Genomic DNA, 25,090 nt, shown 5'->3' with positions numbered 1-25,090 from the left:
GCCGAGTCCGGGGTCAAGTGGAGGTAGTAATGAAGAGGGATTCTCCCTGAAGGCTTGCACAGAGGGAGCCTGTAAGGGAGAGCGTTGTCGAGTCCGGGGTCAGGTGGAGGTAGTAATGAAGAGGGATTCTCCCTGAAGGCTCGCACAGAGGGAGCCTGTAAGGGTGTGCGTTGCGGAGTCCAGGGTCAGGTGGAGGTAGTAATGACGAGGGATCCTCCATGAAGGCTCGAACAGATGGAGCCTGAGTAGTATCACTTGCCTGATACTCCCGCCTCAGAAACCTCCTCTTCCCATCAAAGGAACATTACATGGAAAGTGATAATATTTAGAAAGAGATTTGGAAAAGAGTGAGTTTTACTGGTCCTATTTTTCTGGTTTCTTCTGAATATTCAAGGAGTGCCGCAGTGCTGGAACAGTTTGTCCCGGGTCTTGGATAGAGTTGAACAAGTTCCCATGGCCCCCACAACTGTGTTTAAGGATTGTGATCATAATAATAATAATAATTCTTTATTCGGTTTGTCACGAAGAAAACCATAAAAGAGAACAATCATACAGTAAAAAAGAAAAAACAGCTGTCATTTGTTTAAAAAGAAGAGGAATTTTTTGCTTCTGAGAATCAATGTTTTTTCCTAATGCGGTTTGTTAAAGGTTTTTTCTATGGTTCATAATACATTTTAAAAAGTTTAGGACCAGGTAACAGACTTCTTCGGACTCTAAGGTTTGCAGTCTAAGGAAGGCCGGTCGACATTGTCTTAGGCCCCATCGCCTGCATAGCAGAAGTATCCAAAATTTTCTGTGTGGTTGGTAAAATTTACAAAAGATAATGACGTGGATATTTGAGTTGATATCGCATCACAGGGACACGGAGGCAGCTTTGAGTCCCAGGCCTTATTTAGAGGAAAAGCAACCAGTCTAAAAAAGAGGTTCAGTCTGAGCCTGGTGAGCAGCATCCTCTCATATGTTTTGGTATGCAGAGTAAGGTATGGTTGAATGCCAAAAGTTAGCTGGACTGTGTTCGCGTGAACCACTGAGGGTTTTGCAGCCTCAGTTGACAGTCTTAGTGTTTCCAGATGCCGTAGTGTAAGTTCCTTGAGCTCCTTTTTTGGGAGGGCAACAATCGATTCTGGGTGGAGATAATATTTTTCAAGGCCCATATCTGTAAAAAAGTTTCTGATGTAGCGGAGCCATTTTAAACTAGAGGCGTGATCGAGTGACATTGTGTCAGCCACTATCGACTGTGATAGCGTATTAGCATCCGAAGTCCATATACGCCTCCACAAAAGCAATGGCTGGATTTTAAGGAGATCCTGCAAATACGGAATTCCCAGTTCCATATGGGAGGCGTAGGTTGGTGAGCCTTTTGGGGTAGCAAGAAGGAATCTTATAAATTGATTTTCAATTTTCTGTAAGGCTCCAACATCTATATGGCCCCAGACCCCTGCTCCATAGAGAGCAATCGCTTGGCACTTGGCGTTGTAAATTTTTAGCAGTTCTGCTGGCCGCCTCCTTCCCAATTTCCTCGAAGGACTGCAGGGCTGCTATTGAGCGCTTAAAAAGGTGGCATCTCGCTTCCACTGCTGGTTTCCAGGTTAGCTTATCATCAATCATGATCCCGAGGTATGGGTATTGTGTGGTGACCTCCAATGGTTGGCTATCGAGAAAGATACTTTTTTTTTTCCTTTCTTCGCCCCCCCCCCGTGATCATGACAAACGTTTTTTTAACATTAACCTTTAGATCCAAGGCGTTCATGAAGGTGGTATATCTATCTAGTGAGAGCTGGAGTTCGCGCGGCGTTCGGGCCAGGATGACAGCGTCATCCGCGTAGAGGAGCGCTGGAATCGGTCTCTGTTTCATTTTTGGGAGGTCCTGAGCCCCCCTCAGCATCTCCTCCTCCAGGTCATTTGTGTAGAGCGAGAAAAGGAAGGGGGCCAGAACACAGCCCTGCCTAACTCCACGCTCCACGCCAAATGATGCCGTTAGCTCACCGTTCTTTCCGAACCGAACTCTAGCCGAGGCCCTGGAGTAGAGCTCTCTAAGAAGATCCAGCAGTGAGGGGTCCACGTTCATTGCTCTTAGGACTGTCCATAATTTGGAATGTGCGACGCAGTCAAAAGCGGCAGACAGGTCCACATAGACCATGTATACCGTCGATTTCTTTGCATGCGTGTATTTGGCCATTATAAGGCTAAGGTTAAGTGCCTGCTCTACTGTCCCGAGGCCTTCTCTAAAGCCGAATTGTAGGTCCGAGATGATACGCTTTTCCTCACTCCACTGATGTAGTCTCTCCAGAATGACCCTCCCCACCAGTTTGCCAAGGGAGTCCAGGAGGGATATGGGACGATAGCATTTTGGGTCCTGCCGGTCCCCTTTCTTAAAGATGGGGACCATGATTGATCTGGTCCAGGAGTCCAAAATGCCCTCACTGGCTGCTGCTGTGCATACTCTCGTCAAGATAGGTGCCCAGAGCTCCTGGTTAAATTTAAAAAGGTCCACAGGGACGCCATCAGGCCCCGGGGCTTTCCCTGTTTTACTTTGTTCCAAAGCCGCCAAGATTTCGGAGATGTCAAAAGAAATTGGGATTGGATATTGTACTTCATTATGGAAGTGAGATGGATGGTCTGTGGTTCCTTGGTCTTTGAATATGTTTTCGAAGTGAGCAATCCAAGTTCCCTCATCTATAGCGACCTCTATCTTGGGAGAGTTGTTGTCCGAGAGGAATGGGGATCTAATCGTTCTCCAGAAATCCTTGCTGTTTTTTGATTGGGAGCTCTTGTCTAGGTCATTCCAGAGTTTCTCTTTCATTTGTTGTAGTTTTAGTTTGCGTTCCAGTTTGTATTTTCTTCTTAGAGATTGAATAAGGCCCACGTCTCTTTGTTTTTTGTGGAGGGCAGATTTTAGATCAGTTAGGGCTCTCGTACAGTTGTGGTTAGACCAACCTTTCCTTTCTGTATGTTTGTTGGTTGTATTCCCCGTGAGTAGTCTCTTGGCTACTGTCAGAATTTCTGCGAAGTTCAGTAGGACTTCCGTATGATTTAGGGCTAGGTCCAAACAATTAAGAATATATGGGTACGCCTGGTTAATTAATTTTTTTGTGAGATTTTGTGGGTCGATCTTTTCCCATTTTATGGAATAACCATGTTTGCGCAGTTGCAGGCTGTCTTGAGCGAGGGCAGTTGCTATATCAGTGACCTTAGATCTGTATTCAGATGGATGGAATTCAATCTTTAGTGCATAGTGATCACTTAGTGTGTTGCCAATTACTTGGTGATCTGTGACTTTTGTAGCGAGACCATGGGACAGCAGGATGTAGTCCACTGTTGTCTGGTGGCCTCTAGCCACGTAAGTTGGATTGAACTGATTTTTCTCCGCCTTCAGGGAATTAGCGATAAATAAGTCAAACTCTGACAGTGTGTTATTCAGAGCGTTGCCAGATTTATTGTGGACGAAATGGGCTAGTGGAACGTCGTTGTCGTCTGCAAATCCGCAACATTGGGTATCTGCCATTTGGCAGGGATGAATATTGAAATCACCTCCCCAAATAAGATGGATCATTTTAGAGTTGTCCTCCTTGTGTTGAAAGGATCTTAGTCTCTCCTGCATATCTTGGACAAAAGTCAGGAAATCGTTTTCCGTTAGGTTGTTATATGAGTTGACAAGGGTAATAGTGTCCTCATTTGCAAAGGAGAGGGAGAATATCTGACAGTTAGAATCGGTGGAAAGATTGGTCACTTTTAACTGTGATAGGGTGTTGGCGATGTAGATTGTCAGGCCTCCTTTGGGTCTACCTATTGCGCTTTGAGTAGCAAATGAGGAGTAAGTTTTGTACCCCAATAAATGGAGCTCTGAGGTTGCCCAGGTCTCTTGAAGGCAAATTATTTTGCCTTGTTCTAAGAAATTAACGGCAACGGGGTCTTCGATCTTTGTTCGTAGGCCCGCCACATTCCAAAATAAAAAAGGTATTGTGTGGGGATTCACTTTCGGGACTGAAATTGGTGGGGTCGTGACAATGTTGTTGCTTAAGGAAGGGAAGTGTGGCAGGTTTGGGGTAATATATTCTAGGTCCCTTGATGGTCAATCCACCATTTCTAGAGGACTATATCTATTTGTTGTTGGAATGTTGTACCAGGGATCCCATCTGGGCGGTTCTCTGCGAGTCATCCTCTGCTGTTGGTATCCCCATTCTCCCCAGTTTAGTCCCTGATGACGTGGATTGACTATTTGCCAAGGGTTTTCCTGCTCCCGGAAGCGGGAGGCGCCATATTGTCTGTTGTCATAGAAAGTTGGTTGGCGCTGAGGTGGTTCCACCCAAGGAAAAGCGGGGTCCTCAGAGAAGTTATTGTTTGAGGTTTGAATGAGAGGATAGAAAAATGAGAGGGGTTTAATTCTAATGCTTCCATTTAGGTTCAGTTGTTCCCAAGAGGTGACATAGTCTGCCACCCATGGGTCCTCAAAGGTAATGATGATGCAGTCCCCTGGATATTGTTTGGTGCCTTTCCCCACCCACGGGGTCCTGCAAAGAGAGGAAATCCTACCATGGCAATTTGGTGGCATGGGGCGATTTGTCTGCAACCAATGGTGTACTTTGTTTTTTAGGGGCAAAGAGAGGAAATCCTACCATGGCAATTTGGTGGCATGGGGCGATTTGACTGTGTTTAAGGATTGTGATCATAATATGTCGCCCCTCCCTGTATTTTAGCTTTGAGCCCCCAGGCAGGCTGTGCACCATGTGTGTGCTGAGGCTGCTGTGAAGGAGAGATGCACTATTACAAGCTGGTTTTGGGTACCAAGAGCACATGTCTTTTCATTCCCAAGGAGTTGGTTGCTGCTGCTTGGAAGTAATGACAGGGAGCGACCCCTGGTTATTGCCTTTGGGGCCACCAGAGTGGGCTTTGTATCCGGTCTGTGTTGGCAAGGTGGAGCTGACTGACCCCTTTGTGCTGCGTTTAGTTTTAAGGGCACACAGTGAGTCATTCCCTGTGAATAATTAATTTGCTGTTTTTGAAAGATAAAGAATCACAGGCTTCAACACTGTTAAGTTGGTTTTGGGTCCACAGAGCACATCACGTTTGTGCAGGTCCCCACTGCTTTAATGGGGGGGGGACCATGATGTATGGTCATTTAATGTCAGCTGTAGATGAAGGTTACATGAACAGTGTCATGTATGTGCATGTTTGCATTGTGTTGAGGGGATTACCAGGTAATTGTTCACGCAGCTCTCTGATGGATGTCACATGCGGTTTTTCTGAGTCCCCAGATAGATCATGCAGTCTGTGTGTTCTCTTTTGTACTGCCAGTCACCGGTGTATTCAACTGTGTAGCCTTGGACCGTGTCATGTATGTGCATGTAACTTGCATGATCAAGGTAACTATTAGCGGCGATACTACGTGTCTCTCGGACCTCTTTGAAGTGCATGCCCTCCCCCCATTCCCCCCCCCCCACCCCCTGGGGGGGGGGCGGCAATCTGAGGGATAGCCCCGGGCGCCACACGCTCTAGCTACGCCACTGATTAACCTACTGGCCAATACTTTTGTGAATTTCTTTACATCAGAATATAGAAGTGTTATAGGCCTCAGGCATGTTACTCGATTTACATAAATTATGTATTAACTTAATATTTGGGGAGGTATCAAGAGTGATACTACTTGAGACTGTAGGAAGAGTTAAATAGAGTTACTAAGTGTGGGATTACTTCCAATCTCTTATATAATCTATTAATTAGCCCGTCTGGTCCAGGAGATTGATCAGAATGTAAAGCCGAAATTGCCATTAAGACTTCTTTGGCTTAAATTACCTCCTCCAAACTAGTACTATTGGCCTTAGTTAATTTCAGAAGGTGTAACACATTAATAAAGACCTAAACTTTCTAAAGCTAGATTGGGTCTTCACGACATAAGGTGGTGCAAAAGTCTCACAAAGCTCTGATTGTATCCTTGCCTGTTCTCACTGAGAGTGTTACCCTAGTTCCCGATATGAGAAGGGATTTTTCTGGCTACCAATTAAAGCCTCAGTCTCCTTGCCTGTAGTGACCCAGTCTTATTGGCTTGCTCGTCGAATTTTAGTTTTAAAAATAACAGCGTTTTCTCTGACTTCTATGTGGCCTCGAGATCAATCTGACATTTCAATGAGGTTGCCTGCCGTAAGGCTGTCAGAGAGCACATGAGTGTTGGTCACTCTGTTACTATTTTTGGTTCCACTTCCACAGATTCTACTTAGACCCTTCCAGCCTGACATTGCTTTGTTCCCTCCACTATGCAACATCCTCTAAAGATCTAAAGACTGCCTTAAAAGAATCCCAGGATATGCTCAGAGACACTTCTCCTGTGTTACTCTCCACAAAACATGGTGTGATCATATCGTGCAATGCTTGTGTACTCAACTGGCCTTTGAGTAAGGCTTTGTCACATTTCCAAGTAGTGCCCCTATCGTTGTTCTGTTGTTGCTCCCCATCCCACGCTAGCCTAGCATGATCAGAGAGCTCCACTGTGCAGTGTGTAATCGAACTTGTAGCATCCACCACCTTTAGAGAACCCCTACATTAAATCAATTTTTGAATAGGATCTATGTACACGTGAGAAAATAGTTAATTCCTTCTTAACCGGATCTTTGACTCTCCAAAGATCTATTAGCTAACGACCTAAAGACCTATTACCTAACTCCTTCAATTTGTGTTTCAACACCTGGGACATTGTCGCGTGTATGTACCTGTCACGAGGGTGTTTATCTAGCAGGGTAGCTGGTGCGAGGCTGAAATCATCAACCCAGAGAAGATTATCTGGGCCCCAATCTCTGACTTCAGAAGGAAGGCTGAGTAAGCACTGATCCTAGCACATGGTTGGGGACATAAACATAATGGATTCTAATTTCAAACCTCTGGCGCCGACCACCTCTGTAGTATCTCTAATATCCTTTATTTCCTAAAAATAGAAGCCTTTGTGAAGCCCAATGATAATTCTCTTTTTCGTGATGTTCGTAGCCACATAATACTGGGTGTGGTAAAGCCTGCGTGTCATTACCTGGGCATTTCAGGATAGCAAATTTTAAACTGAAGTGTAAGCTCCATCCTAACTGGTTACTTCAGAGAGACCAGATGCTAAATCTGCCTTCAGATCCAGCATTTGCTTGTTGACTATTCCTAGATTTTATCATTTAATTCCCCCAAGCAGGTTTCTGAATTCTCCCTTGTAATGGAAGCCCCAGCGTCTCCTTTTTTAGAGGTCATTGGTGCTTGCTCCTGTGCCTGGTCATTGTTGCAGGTGGAGTCATTGTCAGAGCACGCGTTTGTCCCCACAAGTGACATCTCGTTTTGTGGTTTTGAGCATTTACTCATTAACAAGTTAGGGTGGAGCCAGCTTACACTTCAGCTTAAAATGTGCGATCCTGTGGTAAAGAGAGAAGCCAAAGGCCAGAGAGGGCATCAACAATACTTTCATTCACCAGCAGAAAACAATAGGTAATCAATTGAAGGAATCGCTCATGTTTTACTATTCAGGGTTTGCAAAACCATTGTAATAGGGGAGGTCCCTTCCAGTTATAATAATGAGCCCAACAACTCCGCTTCTAGTCGGTACATCTTCACCCTGTGCCTTACTGTGGAGTGAGAATCAATTTCAAGCAATGCCTAGTATTTTAATTCGTACAGGGTAAACCAACTTCTGGCTCATGCCTCATGTTCCCAGCACCATTCGCTATGCCTTGTCTGCCCAAGTGAGCTGCTCAATGTGCCTGCCCACCACCCCAACCCTTGCCAGTCTGTCGATTGTATGTGAGGTCGCCCTAATATTCAGGCTTATGTTCTGTTTGCGTACCCCAAAATGGCTGCTGTCATTCATGCCATCATGATTGAGCACAATCTTTGGTGTCCAGTTTCTTTTCCAACAATACAGCTACTTCTCGGGGCTGATATCTACATCACTAAGCTGCCATGGGATTGGAGCTAATCTGTCAGACGCCATGTTTGTCTGACCTCAGGCCATGCTCCCTCAAGAAGATTAGACACTGAAACATCAAAAGAAAAACATTTCAACAAGAAGCATGAAATAGTTATAAAAAAGACCTAGTTACAATGTTGGTTTTGTTGCAATTGCAGGAGATGGCCTCTTTAATGTAGATTTGAAGTAGAATTCGTTATGAAATAAAGGTAACATACCTGTGAAGCAATTAAAAAATGCTGGTACATTGAGAGCAATGTCTGAGCATTTAGCAACTGAAATGCTAGAGGAAAGCAAGCGAGCCAGCCCTATCTTTGGTTTTCTTTTGAAGATGAGGAGTTCTCAAATGAGATGACGGAAGGAGCAGGTGATAGCGAGTTCTATACTCTTGGGTATTTTTTAAGAAAGGCCCTGCCTCTAATTGAAGCAAGTATGAATCATGGTTGTATGATGTAGGAGGAGCTCATGTTTTGGATGGTCTTTGATTTTTGTTGGTAGCCTTAATGGGATAGTTCAGTGAATGGCATGGTTTAGACCAGGAATCTCCACAGTCGATACCTAAATGGGGATATGCTAAACATCTGGCCTAGATCTAGCCCTATGACTTTGGAGAACCCTGGTTTAGACAACTGGATGGACCCAGCAACAGACGAACACTAAAGGGATTCGGGCATAAGAGTTAAATGATTTTCATTCACTTGTGAAAATGTATAGGCTGTGTGGTCTAGAGGCTGAAGACAATAGATTGGACAGATCAGTGAGGAGGCTGCTGTAGTATCCATCTTACTACAGGTGGTGCAATAGCTAGATATACCATCTATGATTTGAAAATTAAGCACATTACTCTGACATGTGAGGTCGACAGGTTTAAAATCACATATGAGAATAGAAAATGAGACTGTGTCTGAAAATATTACTCACAGGAAACGTATTATTACCTACGCTGAGAGAGATGAGTGAGGTGGTAGTTTTGCTTCAGGTGGTTGGTGCCTATGAAGAGGAATTTAGTTTTTGTCTTCAATGTGCAAAAACAGTCCATTGATTACGGAAATATTAAGGTAAGGCAGTGCTTAATTTGTAAAATATGAAGTGCAGGTGCTCAAATGTTTGTCCGAGGCCACACCTACCTTTCTCTGTCTCCACCCACTTCCTCCACTGGCTCCACCCACTTACTATATTAGCTCCACCCACATCGTCAAATGGCACTGCTACTGTGTGCAACAATGGAAAATAAGCCAAATTACCCAATATCAAATAAATGTGTTGTATAATGGGAGGGTCAATGGGCACAGAATGATCAACACAAGTACATTTTGCTATTTGAAATTTAGAATTCATGTCACTTTCCTCACTGCCATGATGAGGATGCACTAGTAAACCGAGAGCCGGCTATCATGTGTACCCCAATATGTGACCTAATATGCAGACTAAGCTGTTGTTGTTGTAAGTAGAGAAATATTAAAGCCTATTACAAGAAAGGTTTTTGTACAGTGCACACTGAACTTTTCCATTTCGTGGTGCTCTCAATGTGGTGATAAGGGAAAACGAGGCACAGAGAAATACTGGCTTAGCATCACACAATTTGGCCAAGTGGGGAAGCTAGGATTTATCCCTGTTTTGCTACTTTCAAGTTGTGAAATTTAATTTAGGCATTAGATGGGTGTCTCTTTCTTTCTTTAGTTTTAATTCAAAGGTAATGATGTGTCTTTAATTATTTTCCACGTTAAAAGGCTTAAAAGTAATTAGTGGTAATGCTTACATTCAAAATACACATCGATAAGTGGAGCTGCACATCGTGCAAACCACACCATACAGATGTTTCTTCATGTACACTTCTTTTTATGCGGTGGCTTGTGGCCTCAACAGAGTGATAATGTACAGTGGTATAATCCAGCCTACAGCCCACAGTTTTTGAACAGGGGGCAGCTCTCTTTCCCCTGATAAAAAACACTCTCAGGGAGATGAAGCATCACTCCATCTCTTTCATGCTCTAACATAACATCTGTGCTCTGAGCTCCAGGGAGCGAGGCGCAGAATCAGAATAACATTATTTTTCAAAATTTGTGACGCCGCGGCAGCCCTCAGAAATTCGGACGGACTCAGTTTATTTTACAAGACCCCGTCCCCGACTCGTCCGTCCAGCATCAGTGTACGATTTTCTGTGAGCGAGTACCTCACAATCTCGCCTCGCATACATATCATAAACTGAACCAACTGACCCTGATGGACTCTTGGAAGGAAGAGAGGCCAGAGCCAGTAGGGAATGTTTAGGCAAGTCAGCCAGGGTTATTACGTGATGTCAGAGCATGCCCGGCGCCGGTACCCAGCCATTTGTTGAGTGACTGAGACCAGACACCATCACGCAGAAACCAAACCAAACAGCATTTCGTCGTGGGGAACGGCCCGAGAAGTGAAGAGTCAAGTGAAGTAATTTGTGTGCGGCCGCACGCCATTTTGAACTACAAGTACAACAGTGGCTGCTGTGCGGAGTGCGGACATGCCGGCAGGGCCCGCCCCGCCCTTGGCTTGACACCACTGCAGTAGGCCCTATCGAAAAATCACATTGGTTAGGACTAGCAGGACGGTTAAAAACAAAAGTGTGTGTACCACCTACTACGGCCGGCGGGCACTGCGGTGGGTACTAGTGCAGGCAGGCACAGGCACTGGCTGGGCAGGGCTGGCAGTCAGTGAATCTGGATCGCGTAATCATATCCAGTTAATCTAATCTTAAATGTGGGGCCGACAGAAGCTAGCTGCCCCGTCGGGCCGCCGGTGCCACCCCTACCACCACGGTGATCAGGTGACCGTCGGTCGGGTCGTCACGGCCATCACGCCACCACCACACTCCAAAATGAAAAGAAGCGTTGGTTTTTATGGCAAGGCAATGATAGCATATTGGCATCGCTAGTAGCAGCTACTAGTACAGTACAGTAATACTACTAAGTAAGTTAGTACTTAACTTACCGTTACCTGTGGTGGGCCGGCCGGCAGGGACTCACTCAGGACACACTCACACCGGCTGCACGCACAGCCTTTTTTCTTTAATAACTGATTAGGCCTGCCTGATGCTGCTTAATACTACCAGTCAGACACAGTACTCTAGTGGATGTGGCTGATCGATGCCCTCAATGCCACACTGGGTCGTCGTCGGGTCCGGCGCGGCAGGCCGACTTGACACAATGACTCGTGGTGAGCTGCCTGCTGCGCACTGCGGTGGTTATGCTGGGGCGTGTCAATGTGAAAAAAAATCTGCACACATTGCTGCACAGCCCTCCCCTACCCCATCATAACCAAAATCCAGCCCAAACCAGTGTCCTTTGGCCCGCCCACCTCAGGCAAGTGGCTAAGGTAGCCGCGGCGCGCAGTGCGGTGCCGCCATGATTAACACAGTTATATTTATATGAATAATGATGAATCTCTTCTGGGAGCAGGACTCAGGGCAGGTTAAGTGTCCCACACAGCAGCACTGTTAACCGCCGGAGCCGGCTGACTCACTCGGGAGATGTGATGTGAAAAACACGATGCGGCTGCACGAGAGAGAGGACAGTAGTACAGTAGCAAGTGTACAGTAGTAAGTTAAATTGAAAAATGTGACGTACACGGTGCGCCTCGTGCACGTAGCGCAGCAGATGCGTGTAGAGTCAGAGTCAGACTGTAGATCCGGCCCTGTCAAGTAAGTGCCGGTGCTAAGCACCGGAATGCACCAGCAAAAAATTAAGCCCTGAGGTAAGGAATTGAGAACGGTGGATTGAAGAGAACTGTCAGAATAACTGGCACTGCCAGGCAGGATACATATAGGAATGTGTAGGGAACCGACAGGGACCAACTAGGCCGAAACCAGGTCGGTGTTGCTTGTGATCCAGTTCAGAGGGGACATGGCCTGGCAGTTTGGAAGGAACTAGTCCTATTGAACAGGGCAAAGGCTGATTAGCATATGGCTGGTTCTTGTCGAAGGTGGCATGGTGGGCATAAAAACGACGAACTGGGCTGCAGCTCAAAGTAATTATCGACTGGCTGAGATTCAGTCACAGAATCCATTCATCGTTTTCTGTTTCTCTCAGTATGACGCGCTATGTGTGACTGGTTTCCCTGGGGTGGGTCCCATGCTTAATGTGTTATAGGACTCAAGCTGCACCCTACTGATGAGGCCCAAAAAGACTGAAACCAGTCTGGGGTTGCTTGTGATCCTGCTCAGAGGCCCATGATGGGAGTAATTCCATGAAACATGGCAGATAGCAATCTCAACTTTACTCTAGCTATATTTCCCTGTGTCCGGGCCAATGTCATAGACGGACAAGTGCAGGAGACTTGGAGAATGGACATGCAGAAAAGAGACCGTTCTTTGGTAACATTTCATATGTCATTCTGACTTAAACTAAAATATTTGCACTTATGAACTTCAGTAAAAGTACAATCTGAAAATGAAAACAAATGTTCAAGTTTAACATCATTTTGAACCACAAGTTCTATTCAGAGACACTTATTCAGCCCATTGGACTCGACAGTCTTGCTCATACCTGCTCCATCCTTCAGGTGTTCAAAGTTGCAGATCCGGCTGATGCTGAGCACCCAGGTCTGCATTTCTTCTTCTGTTTTTGCCACAAGATAAAATGTGCGGAAGCTGGTTTTCACAAGAAAGATATAGTGGTTTTGAAACTCTTTCTTCACAATGTTGAGGCCAGTGTGTGTCTGTACTTCGCACTCGTTGAGATCTATCACCCGAATGGGCTTCTTGGCGCTGTTGGTTTTGTAGTACTCCAAGACATCTGGGTTCCCGCTCATCCGACCTCTCCGCAACACAAACCAACGTTTTCGCCAAGCCTGTGGGATATAAACGAACACCCATTACTGAGAGAATATTCATGTACATCCTTTTTCCTCATTGACCTTGCAAAGAAAAGAAAATTTGCATCTTAGACTATTTCATTCTCCAATCCTGAAAATTCAACAACGTTTTTGTGGCAAAGGAGCAAATAGAGGAGAAAAGTGAACCTGGAACCTCATGCAAAGAGAATAAGGGTGCAAAATGTGTCTGAGCCAGTGCCAGCACCGCCAGGTAAAACTATCCCAGAAAGCATCCGACTGACGTCCAGTAAATGCAAGAATAAAGTCATCATTCTTTAAGCCATGTATAAGGCGTACAGGGCATATATGCCCAACCTGCAAAAACTAGCCGCCCGCTAGCCCAACAGAAGCCTGCGTTCAGCAACAGCAAAATGCCTCTGACAGACCAGGGTCTGTAGTATTCACTGAAGCCAAATCTCAGGGCTGAACCAAACGACAACTTGAAATGTAAACTAATCCAGCTTGCGTTGATTGAAGAATATCTGACTGCACTCTCCCTTTTTATTGTATTTCACCTAGCGCTTTGAATTAACATCAATACACCGCTTTATAAAAAAAACAACTGTCAGTAAATGTTTCATTTGTATTTTTGTTCAATTTTCTGTAGTGGATACAAGGCCCAATTAGGAAACAGACTGTAAAATTAGATAATGTCTCTCGAAAATACATATAGATCTACGTGGGCAGTCGTTCCTATAGGCACAGAAGTCAAAGAAGTCAGGTCAGCGGGGTCTGGTGACTGGGGGCCAGATGTACGACCATTTTATTTTGCGCCTTCGCAATTTGTGACTAACTGCGAAGTGCAAATTGCGAGACGCAAAATAAAATGTACAACAGTGTGTTTAACACTGTTTTCGAATCTCAATGGGGTCGCAAATTGCGAGGCTCATTAATATTAATAAGCCTCTCGCGGTCGCAAATTGCGAGGCGCATTCATATTAATGAGCCTCTTGCAATTTGCGAGCCCATTGGGAATGACAGGCTCTCCCAGGGATGGTGGCCTGCTGGGCTCAGCAGACCACCATGTCTGGGACTGCTTTGAAATAAAGCAGTTTTAAAAAAAAAATGCAGCCAGTTTTCCTTGAAAGAAAACAGGAGGCATTTAAAAAAAAAAAAAAATGAAACTTTTTTGCTCCCTGCCCTGAAAAAATATTTTCGGATGCATTTGCGGGACCCCTTCCCCTTTGCAAATGCATTACCACCTACTTGAAATAGGTGGTAATTGAGATCGCAAAACATTAGTACATGGTTTTGAGATTCGCTACTTGGAAGGGAATGCCCCTTCCAAATAGCAAGTCGCGAAACCTTTTTAGTGAGTCACAAATAAATTGCGACTTGCTAAATAGGCTTTGTACATGGCCCATTATGTTTATGGCTTATGCATGCACTAAACGGGTTCACAAACCCGTTTTCGCATGCAAAAACGGATCGTACATCCGGCCCTTGGTGGACTAATGCGTCCACTGTAGGGGCCTGTTTTCAACCTCATGGTCACAGGTTCAAATCCTGGTGGGTCCACTCAGCCTTTCCTCCTTCTGAGGTCAATAAAATGAGTACCATTGAGTTGGGTAACAATAAACATCTGTTATTTAGTGCCAAGATACCCTTATGGGTGAACGTGTGCTTTACAAATAAACATGTCATGTTACGTGAATTAATGCCTTTAGCGGAGCCATTCAGCCATCTACGGGTAATAACATGACTATTATTCTGCACCACGATGCCCTAAGTTTGTGTGTGTGCTTTATAAATACAGATGCAATGTTATTGGAAGAGCTGCTTGACTTGTGCAATCACTCCAAATATGGGTTTGTAACCTGAAAATCACAGGTTTGAATACCAGTGTGGCTGCTCAGGGTTTCATCAAGCTGAAGACGATAAAATGAATCCTTTAACTACTCTTGAAATTCACAAACAATTATTTGAAAATCTGAAATCTACAAATCTAAGATTAATGTCTGGGGCTTTGCTAAAACAATGACACTTCATAGGGAGATCTAGGCAAATCTTTGAATCGCCCGCAGCTCCTCCTCCACTAGACATACTTCTGCAGGTTGTCCACGGCGTGAACAATCTGCTGGAGTGCATTTAGTAGGTATGTGTTATTGAACAAAACCTTTTTTTAAACTTTCTTTGGGTAGAGAGAAAATCCTCAGACAACCATAAAATATAGATAATTTCCTTCCTTTTTTGCACTCTGGAAAATAATTTACTCTTGCCTCTTAAAAACAGTTTTATGTGGGTGGCGTGGCGTGGCCAAGCTGAACTGCAAGATGGATGCACGCTAAGTGGGCTCTACCGGCTGAGCCTCAATATCCGCAATCATCCTGTCTAAAATCTCGACATCCACATAGCACTGCACGCAGTCTGCCCACCTAAAGTGGGCACGTACATAGTTCTGCCATCGTGAGACACGGAGAGGTGCCGATTCCGCTCCAGACGGAGGTGACTACCCCGGGCCTATTGTGTCCTAGTGCATGAAATCCAGACACACGCCGGGAGATTGCGTGACAGAAGACACCGCCAACGGAACTCCCCGCCTGCCTGCTGGTGTTTGCGAGAGGGACCGGAGTCCAGATTGTGGAGACACACAGAACCTAGTGTGGGTATAAAGTGATCCCCAACCCCGGAGAAGAGGTCTATTGGGTACCATAACTGCTGCGGACTGTCGGGAGCAGGCAGTCCCGCGGGCTGGAGAGTGAACCGCACTGCACAGGCCCTGCTGAGCCTTGCTGCGTGGGCGAGACCGAAGAGATCTGAGAACACTGACAGGGCCTCGGGGACCCCCGCATAGCCGCCCACCATAAAGAGTATAATTTATCTAAAGACCCTGGGTGTGGGCTTGCGCGGTGACTCGCCCTCTAGTCAAAGGAGTCAAGGGAAAAACTGACACCAAACAAACTATACTAACATTCAACAAAAGAACCACGAGGCAATTGGAAGGCAGGCCCACGACCTCCGGCATGGCGAGCGACGCAGGGATGGATGCTACACAAGAAGATCTCCGCTCGATGCTCAAAGAAGTAAAAGAAAGCCTGAAGGCTATTCACTCTAAATTAGACACTCTTGCAACTCGCATGGACGAGATAACACAACGAGTGGAGAAACACGAAAATCGCATAGACGCCCTTGTGACCAGAGTCTCCGATGCAGATGATCAACAAGCTGTAATGCAAGAAAAGATGCTGCAGATGGACAAAGTACAAAACCTTATTAAAGCTAAGAATGAAGACCTGGAAGCAAGGTCCAGGCGCAACAACGTAAGAATGACTGGAATTACGGAGACTACAGATATGCCGAACATGTAAGAATTACTGGAATTACGGAGACCACAGATATGCTGAACATGGAGAAATATGTAGAATCCATGCTGAGAGACCTGTTTGGTAGTTAACTCTCAAACATGTTCCTCATAGAGCAAGCGCATCTATCTCTTGGCCCCAGACCACCGCGTCCCATCCTAGCCCGCCTCCTAAAGTATCGGGATAGGGACACCATCCTGAGGCTTACCCGTGAGCGGGGATCTATCTAGTAAGAAAGCAACACCATATCCCTGTATCCAGACTTTAACCAGCAGGTTCAGAAGGCACGCAGGGAGTTTATTCCTGCCAAGAGGTTACTCCAGCAGTCGGGAACAAAATATGCCTTAATCTACCCGGCAAAGCTAAAGATACTGGGCACTGCAAAACCCCTAATCTTTACAGATGCCAAAGTTGCACTAAAATTTGCAAAATAGGTGGCAAAAACACAAAAAACTCAGAAACAACCTGGAAATGCTTCACCAGACAGTCACCTGAGTGACAATGACTGAGTGTGCTATTTCTAACCTCTGGTATCGTGTGTCTTAACGGTTATACTTTGGGTCACTACAGGGAGGCTAAAAAGCTCTTGCCAAGAAATGGCTAAAGGACGGTATGTACACATCCCCCTCTACGACCGCAGACAAAAATGCTAAAGTGCTGTTCTATCCTTTCCTACATATGCAGAACCTATTAAACCAAGTCCAGTCATATTTGGGTTTGGCCACCCTGCTATCACTGGCAGGGGTGTACGCAGGTGACCCCTCGTTCCCTAAGGGATAATTCCCGACTGCCTTAGGCTAGCCTAGGGCATTCACACGTTTGGGGTTGGTGAAAGGGATAAAAGCACAACCTGATTGGGGGGTGGTGTGGCAGGGGTTGGGTTGGGATTAGTTGTTGTTATTCAATGCCGCTAAATGTATTGCTTATGTTGTTGATGCATACACACAAGATACCACAGATTACACCCCACTGTCTCTTAAACACACACGGATATGACATGAATCTAGTGGTGCATTGCACCACACACAGGAAACCACATACTGGGCCGATGTTCCTGCCCACACACCGAAACAAATACACGTAGGCTAGGATGTCCTCATTAAAATGCATCACCTGGAACGTATGTGGTCTAGACGGCCACAGAGAGACACACTTATCTCTCCAGGCATGGGGTAGACCTCTGTCTCCTACATGAAACTCACCTGAAAGACACATCCCACTCTAGGTTGAACTCCAACAGATGGGGATTGTACATACCTCTAACTAGTCCAATTACTCATGCGCGGAGGCAATCCTAATACGGAGATAGCTCCCGTGGACAACAGAGCATCTCACCACAGACCCTGAAGGTCGTTACATACTACTAAAGGGTATGTTGTACGGCCAGCAAATTACCATTGCAAACACATACGGGCCCAACACGGACAACACTGAATTCTTCAATCAATTATGGCATGGGATTCAATCGCTGGGAAGCTCTGCAGTATTATGATGCGGCGACTTTAATGTTGTATTGTCAACCCAAGATGACCGGGTGGGCAGATCCCGCACACACAATCCACAAGTGGCTGCTGCACTTCGCACTATAATAGAGGATCACTGCCTAGTCAACTCATGGCGTGCATTGCACCCTGCAGCCTGTGAAGGCACATGGGTGTCCCAGCAACACAGGTTGGACTTTTGGCTCACCTCCAGAGACATGCACTCTTGGGCAACTGGGGCTTTGCATTATCCACGCATCCTGTCGGATCATGCACCCGTCATGATTCAGTTTGAAGTCCCGAAGCCCTACATACACTAAAATTTGCAAAATAGGCAGCAAAAACGCAATAAAAACAGAAACAACCTGGAAACGCTTCACCAGACAATGACTGATTTTCCTATTTCTAACCTCTGGTATCACCTTCACATGGCGTCTCCCTCCAAATGCATTACTTGATTTGGTGTTCAAAGAAGAGATTTGGAAAAACATAACAAAGTACTTTGAACATAACACAGGCACAGTAGAATCCATGGGCACAACATGGGAGGCATTCAAAGTGGTGATCCGAGGGGCCTGCATAGCCCTCCAGTCAGGAGTCTTCCAAGATACCCGTAATAGCTTGAGTAGACTGGAGGACGAGATACGCGACCTAGAATGGCAGTACTTCCACTCCCCAACCCCTGCAGTACTAGCTAGGATGCGCGAAAAACAGCTTTCCAAGACGAGGCTGAAAGAGAGATAAAAGTCTTTTTTTTTTTATAATTCTTTTAATTAAACAAAGAAAATCGACATTACAAGGCACCATTAGTCATGACATTCTTAGATTCAATACAAATCTGTACAATACAATCAAGGTCTAATGTATTGGATGGTAACATTATTCTGGCGATGGGAGACCTTCCTGGGGTGTCGATACAGGGGGAGTACATATATTACTACAATATATATTCCAATCGGACCAGATGTGGGACCACTTTTTCGGACATCCCCTAGACACATGCACCGTCTTCTCCCGGAACATACTCCAATCCATGTCCCTTTTCCAGGCTGACACCGCTGGTGCCTGTATAGATCCCCACATTTGGGCAATATTTTGCTTTGCCACCATCAACCCCAAGGTGACCCACATCATCCTTTTGTTATTAGGATCTGTCGGCTCCCACACATTCAGAAGACACCGCTTTGCCTCCATGAGAACATTAAGTGCAAGGACCTCATTAATGGTGTTGTGTATCCTCTTCCAGTATCTCTGGATACTTGGACATTTCCAGAGGATGTGTAGGAATGTACCTTTACTGCCACAGCCCCTCCTACAGTTGCTATTCTCCACCCTCCCCATTCACAGCAGACAGGGTCCAGTCATATAGATACGGAGCAATATTTTAAGTTGGACTAATCGCAGTCTGGCTGATATGGCCACCTCTCGCGGGGAAGCAACCGCCTCCACCCAGTCTTCGTCGTCCAATATAATTCCATCCCTCTTCCACTTCTAAAAGAGAGATAACATTCTTACATAAACATGCGCAAGTACGCAAGTATGGGGAGGGGGCCACACGGAGACGACTTTGGAAAATCTCCTAAAACCTACCACTATCACCATTACATCATGGAACTACGTACCGCCAACGCAGTGCCGACCCGGTCGCCACCGTAAGTCTTAAACACTATGAAAAACCTTTACTCACACCTGTACTCCACTAAGTCAGACCCGACTGTCTCTGAAATTCTGGGATACCTAGATTCCCTGGAGCTTTTGTGGTTAAACGGGGCCCACCGCGGGTACTTAGATGTACCGTTCACTGCAGGCAATATTAAGCAAGTAATCCATGGCCTCCCTGGGGACAAGGCGCCTGGGGCAGATGGTCTTACCTCCATATTTTATAAAGAATATGTGGAACTGCTAGCCTCTCACCTTTTAGAGGTGTACCAGGAGGCATTACAAAACGTGATACTACCACCATCCATGCGGGAAGCTGTAATTATCACATTGCTCAAACCGGATAAAGACCCCTCATCGTGCGACTTATACCGACCACTCTCTCTAATAAATTTAGATAACAAAATATTTGCTAAATTACTAGCCTACAGATCACAACCACTACTCCCTCTCATTGTGTGGCTAGACCAGTCCGGATTCGTACCGGGCCACTCCACTTCTCATAACCTACGAACAATATTTACACTACTGCACTCATCCCCCATGTTTCAGCGAGTGCCACATTATTAGATGCCACCAAGGGTTTTGACTCCCCAGAATGGAAATTTCTCTTCATTCTCCTAACTCGACTGGTACTGAGCCCTATCTTTATACAACAAATCAAACTTCTCTACACCCTACCCACTGCCAGAGTCAAAGTAAACGGGCTAATATCCGATCCCATTAAGATTACACGGGCACCGGCCAGGGTTGCCCACTATCACCATTACTGTTACTGATAGGATTCACCACTAGAGGTCTGATTGTATCAATGTATGCAGATGACCTCACTCTTTACATCATAGACCCGGCCGTTAATTTTGCACCCCTCACTAGAGAACTTGTGCGGTATGGCAGCATCTCAGGGATTCATATCAACTGGGCCAAATCCACTATCCTCCCGCTAATTACAGGAACAGTAGCCTTTGAATCTGAATACCCGATATACAAGATATTTGGGCGTCTGGCTCAGCAGAGATTTACAGGAAATCTGGATTGAAAATATGGCAGGGCGATGGCATAGATAGAAGACAGAATTCAAGGATAGAAAACTCTGCCCCTGTCCCTAGCAGGTCGCATTGCCATCACCAAAATGATAACTCTCCCAAAATTGTTGTATCTGTTCGTTAACATACCCATGCCAATAACAGAGCTATTTTTTAAGCACCTCAAATCTAGCATGATTGAGCTCGTATGGGCAAGGAAACAGCCCAAGATATCCTGGGAAGTACTCACACTGCCGCTGGCACAGGGGAGTCTTGGAGCTCCGGATTTTACACTATATGCATCCAGCACTCAGGCCCAATTCTTACACTTCTGGCAACATCCAACACCCTTCCAACCACACGTTGCCATTGAGATACACTGGGTGGCACCTCTGCCCCTAACTAAAGCACAATACCAGAACTACAAACGCCCAGGGCACGAAATCAATACCACAGAAACCCTTCGCTGGGCTTGGGAAGGCCTCTGTAAATGGGTGGATTTAGGCGTGATATATGCACCGTCCATGTCACTAGCCAATAACCCACTAATTCCCCGATGCTGGACAGAAACGCACCAGTCCATGCGCACCAGAACAACATTGTCACTTTTAGTGATCTGTATCCAAGCAGTCAATTCCTCACATTACAACAAATGTGCAGTTCACCACAGCGCTCATCACTAAACACGCTACTATACTTTCAGATACGAGCAGCATGTTGTGCAAGATATAGCACATTCCACGCTGCCCTATCACCACTGCCAGCTCCACAACATATACTCATCGGAACATCGGTCCACAAGCTATTTACCCGCATATATGCCATCATACAACGTGAATCCCTAATTATCGTCCCCAAATCACATAGCACCTGGGAGGCAGACACCGGCGAGGAAATCACAGACGAGCAATGGGCCTTCTGTTGTGCCCAATTAGAGCAGCTATCCCCGAACTATTGCCTCAGACTAATACATTTCAAATACATACATCGCATTTACCGTACCCAGACACACCTACATCGCATGGACCTGCGGCCCGACACAAACTTCTGGCCTTGCGGGGTCCCACAGGCAACTTTCCTACACTTGGTCTGGGAGTGCCAACCCATAGCTGGTTTCTGGGTTGAATTTTTTAAACACATATAGGATATAATTGAACAGGAACTGTTGAGGACTCTCCTGGTAGCACTGTTGGGATATGTACATAACATCCCGACTGCCGGGAGACGACTCACAGCACTTCTGCAACTGTTGGCAAAAAGGCGTTTGCCATGCTTTGGGGCAAAGCAACACCCCCAACCATAAAGGCCTGGGTGAAAGACATCACATATTGCAGGGATCAACTGTCATGCTACTGGGAGCTCTTACTGGCCCGATCCCGACCTAAAGACATTTGGTCCCCATTCACAAGCTGGCTCCGATCCACAGATGGGGGTGTACTGAAGGTGGACCCAAAGAGACACAGCATGCTCTGGACTGGCAATACTATGAGCCACATGCAGGAACATTGTGATCGCGAATCACTGAAAACGCCCATGATTTACAGTATGGAACTAATACACTTCGTGGGTGCAGAGTGCAGTCTATGAAAGGCTGCATATGTTGAATATTATGTGGAACACTGTGGCATGTAACGTCATTTGTATCGACCGCAATACTGAGTTATTGCGGTAATGTTTACGTTATATATTTACGGCTGCTAAAAATTAAATGAAAAAAAACAAAACAGTTGTATGTGTTTTTCCACATCTCAGTGGGAGACCCATGGGGTGTGAGTACCAGCACCATGGAGAGGGTGCGAAGTTACGACCAGAGCAGCCAGCTTAAGAACTGGGGGACCAGGTTCAAGTCCCAGCATCGCCTCAACATCCTGTAATTCTAGGCAAATCAATTAGGGCCTGATTCACAAAGGGCCTCCGCAGTCGTGGTGGAGGTCCTGCAGTCGTGGCAGGCGGGCCCACAATTACGGCAGGACAGCCGCACGACAGTTACTCATTGCGGAGGTCCTGCCATGAGTGCGGGCCCCCGCTACAACTAAGGGGCACCTGCCACAAATACGCGGGCCCTATGTGAATTTGATCCTTAATCTTTCCGTGCCTAAAAAACAACAAAAATGAAAGTATCTGGGTGTAATGTTACAGGTGCTCATGTAAAGTCCTCCAATACCTGTGGGTTGAATTCACGCTATATAAATGTGAAAAAACAAGAGTTTGGGAAACAAATAATGTGTAGCAAACGGGTGGGTTCAAGTGAAGGACGGAAGAGGACACATGTTCTATAAAGAACGGGAAACAAAGAACGTGCAGCGAGCGGGGCATGTTAAAAAGACAGGATGGTGCTGGAGGTGGCAGGGTTGGATGAGAGGGACTGCAAAGCCATGCACTCTCTAAGGGTGTGTGCTGAAAAAAAAAAAGAGTACCTAAAGGAGCCTGCAGCCAGTGGAAGGACACTGGTCAGAGCAAGCAGTACTTGGCAGGGCGAAACCTAAAAACTGACCGCAAATTGCATGCATCATTAATTTCCCCTTCCTCTTTAGCACTTTGAAGGCAGATACTGAACAAACAAACACAAAAGGTGGATTGGGCTGGCATTCGCACATGGTTAAAGCAGGCTGCAATAAAAAAAAAAACGTAATTGCTTTGTCCTTTGCAGATCACAGACAGATATGTAATATTTTCACGTGATGTGAGCCTTACTCTTTATGAATAGAGCAAATCAAGTTTAGCCATCTCACAAACTATGTGCGCCTTTGCCTAAATCAGAATATAGATGTTCATATGATGCACGCTGAAAATATTTTTTTAAAAACCTCTAAGTTATCATAGCCAAAAAGTGGCTACTGCATTATGAAGACATGTTCTTAATCCATAGAACATAGTGGGTTTTGCAGTCCTCAGACATCTGCTCTGCGATGAGTCAGTGGTATTTACTTAACATGCAGATGTTCTGCATACTGCTGAAGAGAACTGCAGTCATTATGTGGACGTAACCCAAACTGAACAAGCACCGACAGAGCCAAAAGATCTGCTCTGTATTGATATAATATAAATACATTGGTCTTTTGGTATCAACATGGAGCATTTTTATGGCTAGATGCAAGCGTTGGTGTGGAGATCTTGGCCTTGTGTGAGATCCCCAACTGGTCAGCTCCCTAACGTCCACATATTTATCCCAGTCCCACCGTACCCCACAACCCACATACACAGCGCTCCGCTGGTCTGTTAGCTAGTTTTGCCGAATGTAAATACCCAATACGATCTACATGGAGACAAGTTTTTTCCAAAGTTGGTGCTGAATGTTCTGTACTTTAACTAGAACCTTTATTTTTTGGCTGGGGAGAGGAGCAGCATGAATGATGCTCAAGGTGGGCAAGGACCCTTGACCCTGTCACCAGGCAGGTCGCTCCCCTCACCGCCACGCAGCCCCCTGTGTGTCTGTGACCCTGCTACTCCTGCACCCGTGTCAGCTGCCTGCTGCTGCCCGGTCACCCCCGCTGGCTGACTGCTCCTCTGTGGTTCCTGCCTCTCTGCTGTACCCCTAACCCTTCTCTTCTGTACCCCCTTTTCTTGCTCCCAGCTACCAGCCTTGTTCCCCTTGTGCCCCCTCTCTCCCCTTCTCTTCTGTATCCCCCCTCCCACCGTGTCCCTCGCCGGTTTCTCCCGCCGTTTTTCCCGTTTTTTCCCACCGCTGACCACTGCGGCCCCGCCCCCTCCTCTCCCATTGGCCTCCCCGCTCCCACCTCCCAGCTACTCCTCCCTCCCTCATTCGACACTGTCTGCCACCGCACCCTAGTGCAACGCCTGAACAACACTGGAATCCAGGAGAAGGCCCTGAAGTGGATCATCTCATTCCTCGCCGGAAGAACCCAAAGAGTCCGCCTCCCCCGTTCCAGTCAGCGGCCACCGAGGTCACCTGCGGCGTTCCCCAGGGATCATCGCCCAGCCCCACCCTCTTCAACGTTTACATGCGCCCCCTCGCAACCATCGCTCGCCAACACAACCTCAAGATCATCACCTACGCCGACGACACCCAGCTGATCCTCTCCCTCACCAACGACCCGGCCACCGCCAGAGCCAGCCTACACGAAGGGATGAAAGACGTCGCCGAATGGATGAAGAACAGCCACCTGAAACTGAACTCTGACAAGACGGAGGTCCTCATCCTGGGATCATCACCCTCAGCCTGGGACGACTCCTGGTGGCCCCCTGCCCTGGGCACCACCCCTAAGCCAACGGACCACGCACGCAACCTGGGCTTCATCCTGGACTCCTCCCTGTCGATGACCAGACAAGTCAAGGCCGTCTCATCTTCATGCTTCAACACCTTGCGCATGCTTTGAAAGATCTTCCGGTGGATCCCCACCGAGACTAGGAAGACGGTCACCCAGGCACTCGTCACCAGCCGGCTGGACTACGGAAACACCCTCTACGCCGGCACCACCGCCAAACTCCAGAGGAAACTCCAACGAATGCAGAACGCCTCAGCACGACTCGTCCTGGACATCCCCCTGCACAGCCACATCTCCGGACACCTGAGAGACCTGCACTGGCTCCCTGTCAGCAAGAGGATCACGTTCAGACTCCTCACCCACGCACACAAGGCCCTCCACGACCTGGGCCCCAAGCTCATAAACACCCGCCTGACCTTCCACACGCCCACCCGCCAGCTCCGCTCCGCCAGCCTCGCCCTCGCCGCCGTTCCCTGCATCCGCAGAACCACCGCCGGAGGAAGATCCTTCTCCTACCTGGCTGCCAAGACATGGAACTCCCTCCCCATCCACCTCCGGACAACCCAGGACCACCTCGCCTTCAGGAAGCAACTCAAGACCTGGCTGTTCGAGCAGTAACGTC

General features: G+C 46.6%; 1 protein-coding gene across 1 annotated transcript in view; it reads right to left on the bottom strand.

Annotated features, from left to right (window-relative positions):
- Positions 1 to 25,090, bottom strand: part of GAB3 (GRB2 associated binding protein 3) — a 453,955-nt gene that overhangs the window by 161,911 nt on the left and 266,954 nt on the right. The window contains exon 2 of the mRNA XM_085608146.1: positions 12,448 to 12,751. Coding sequence (XP_085464272.1) covers positions 12,448 to 12,751 — 304 coding nt within the window. The remainder of the gene's footprint in view (positions 1 to 12,447; positions 12,752 to 25,090) is intronic.

Source organism: Triturus cristatus, chromosome 5_2, assembly GCF_964204655.1.
Source record: "Triturus cristatus chromosome 5_2, aTriCri1.1, whole genome shotgun sequence".
NCBI lineage: Eukaryota > Metazoa > Chordata > Amphibia > Caudata > Salamandridae > Triturus > Triturus cristatus.
This window is presented reverse-complemented; position numbering and strand designations above follow the sequence as displayed.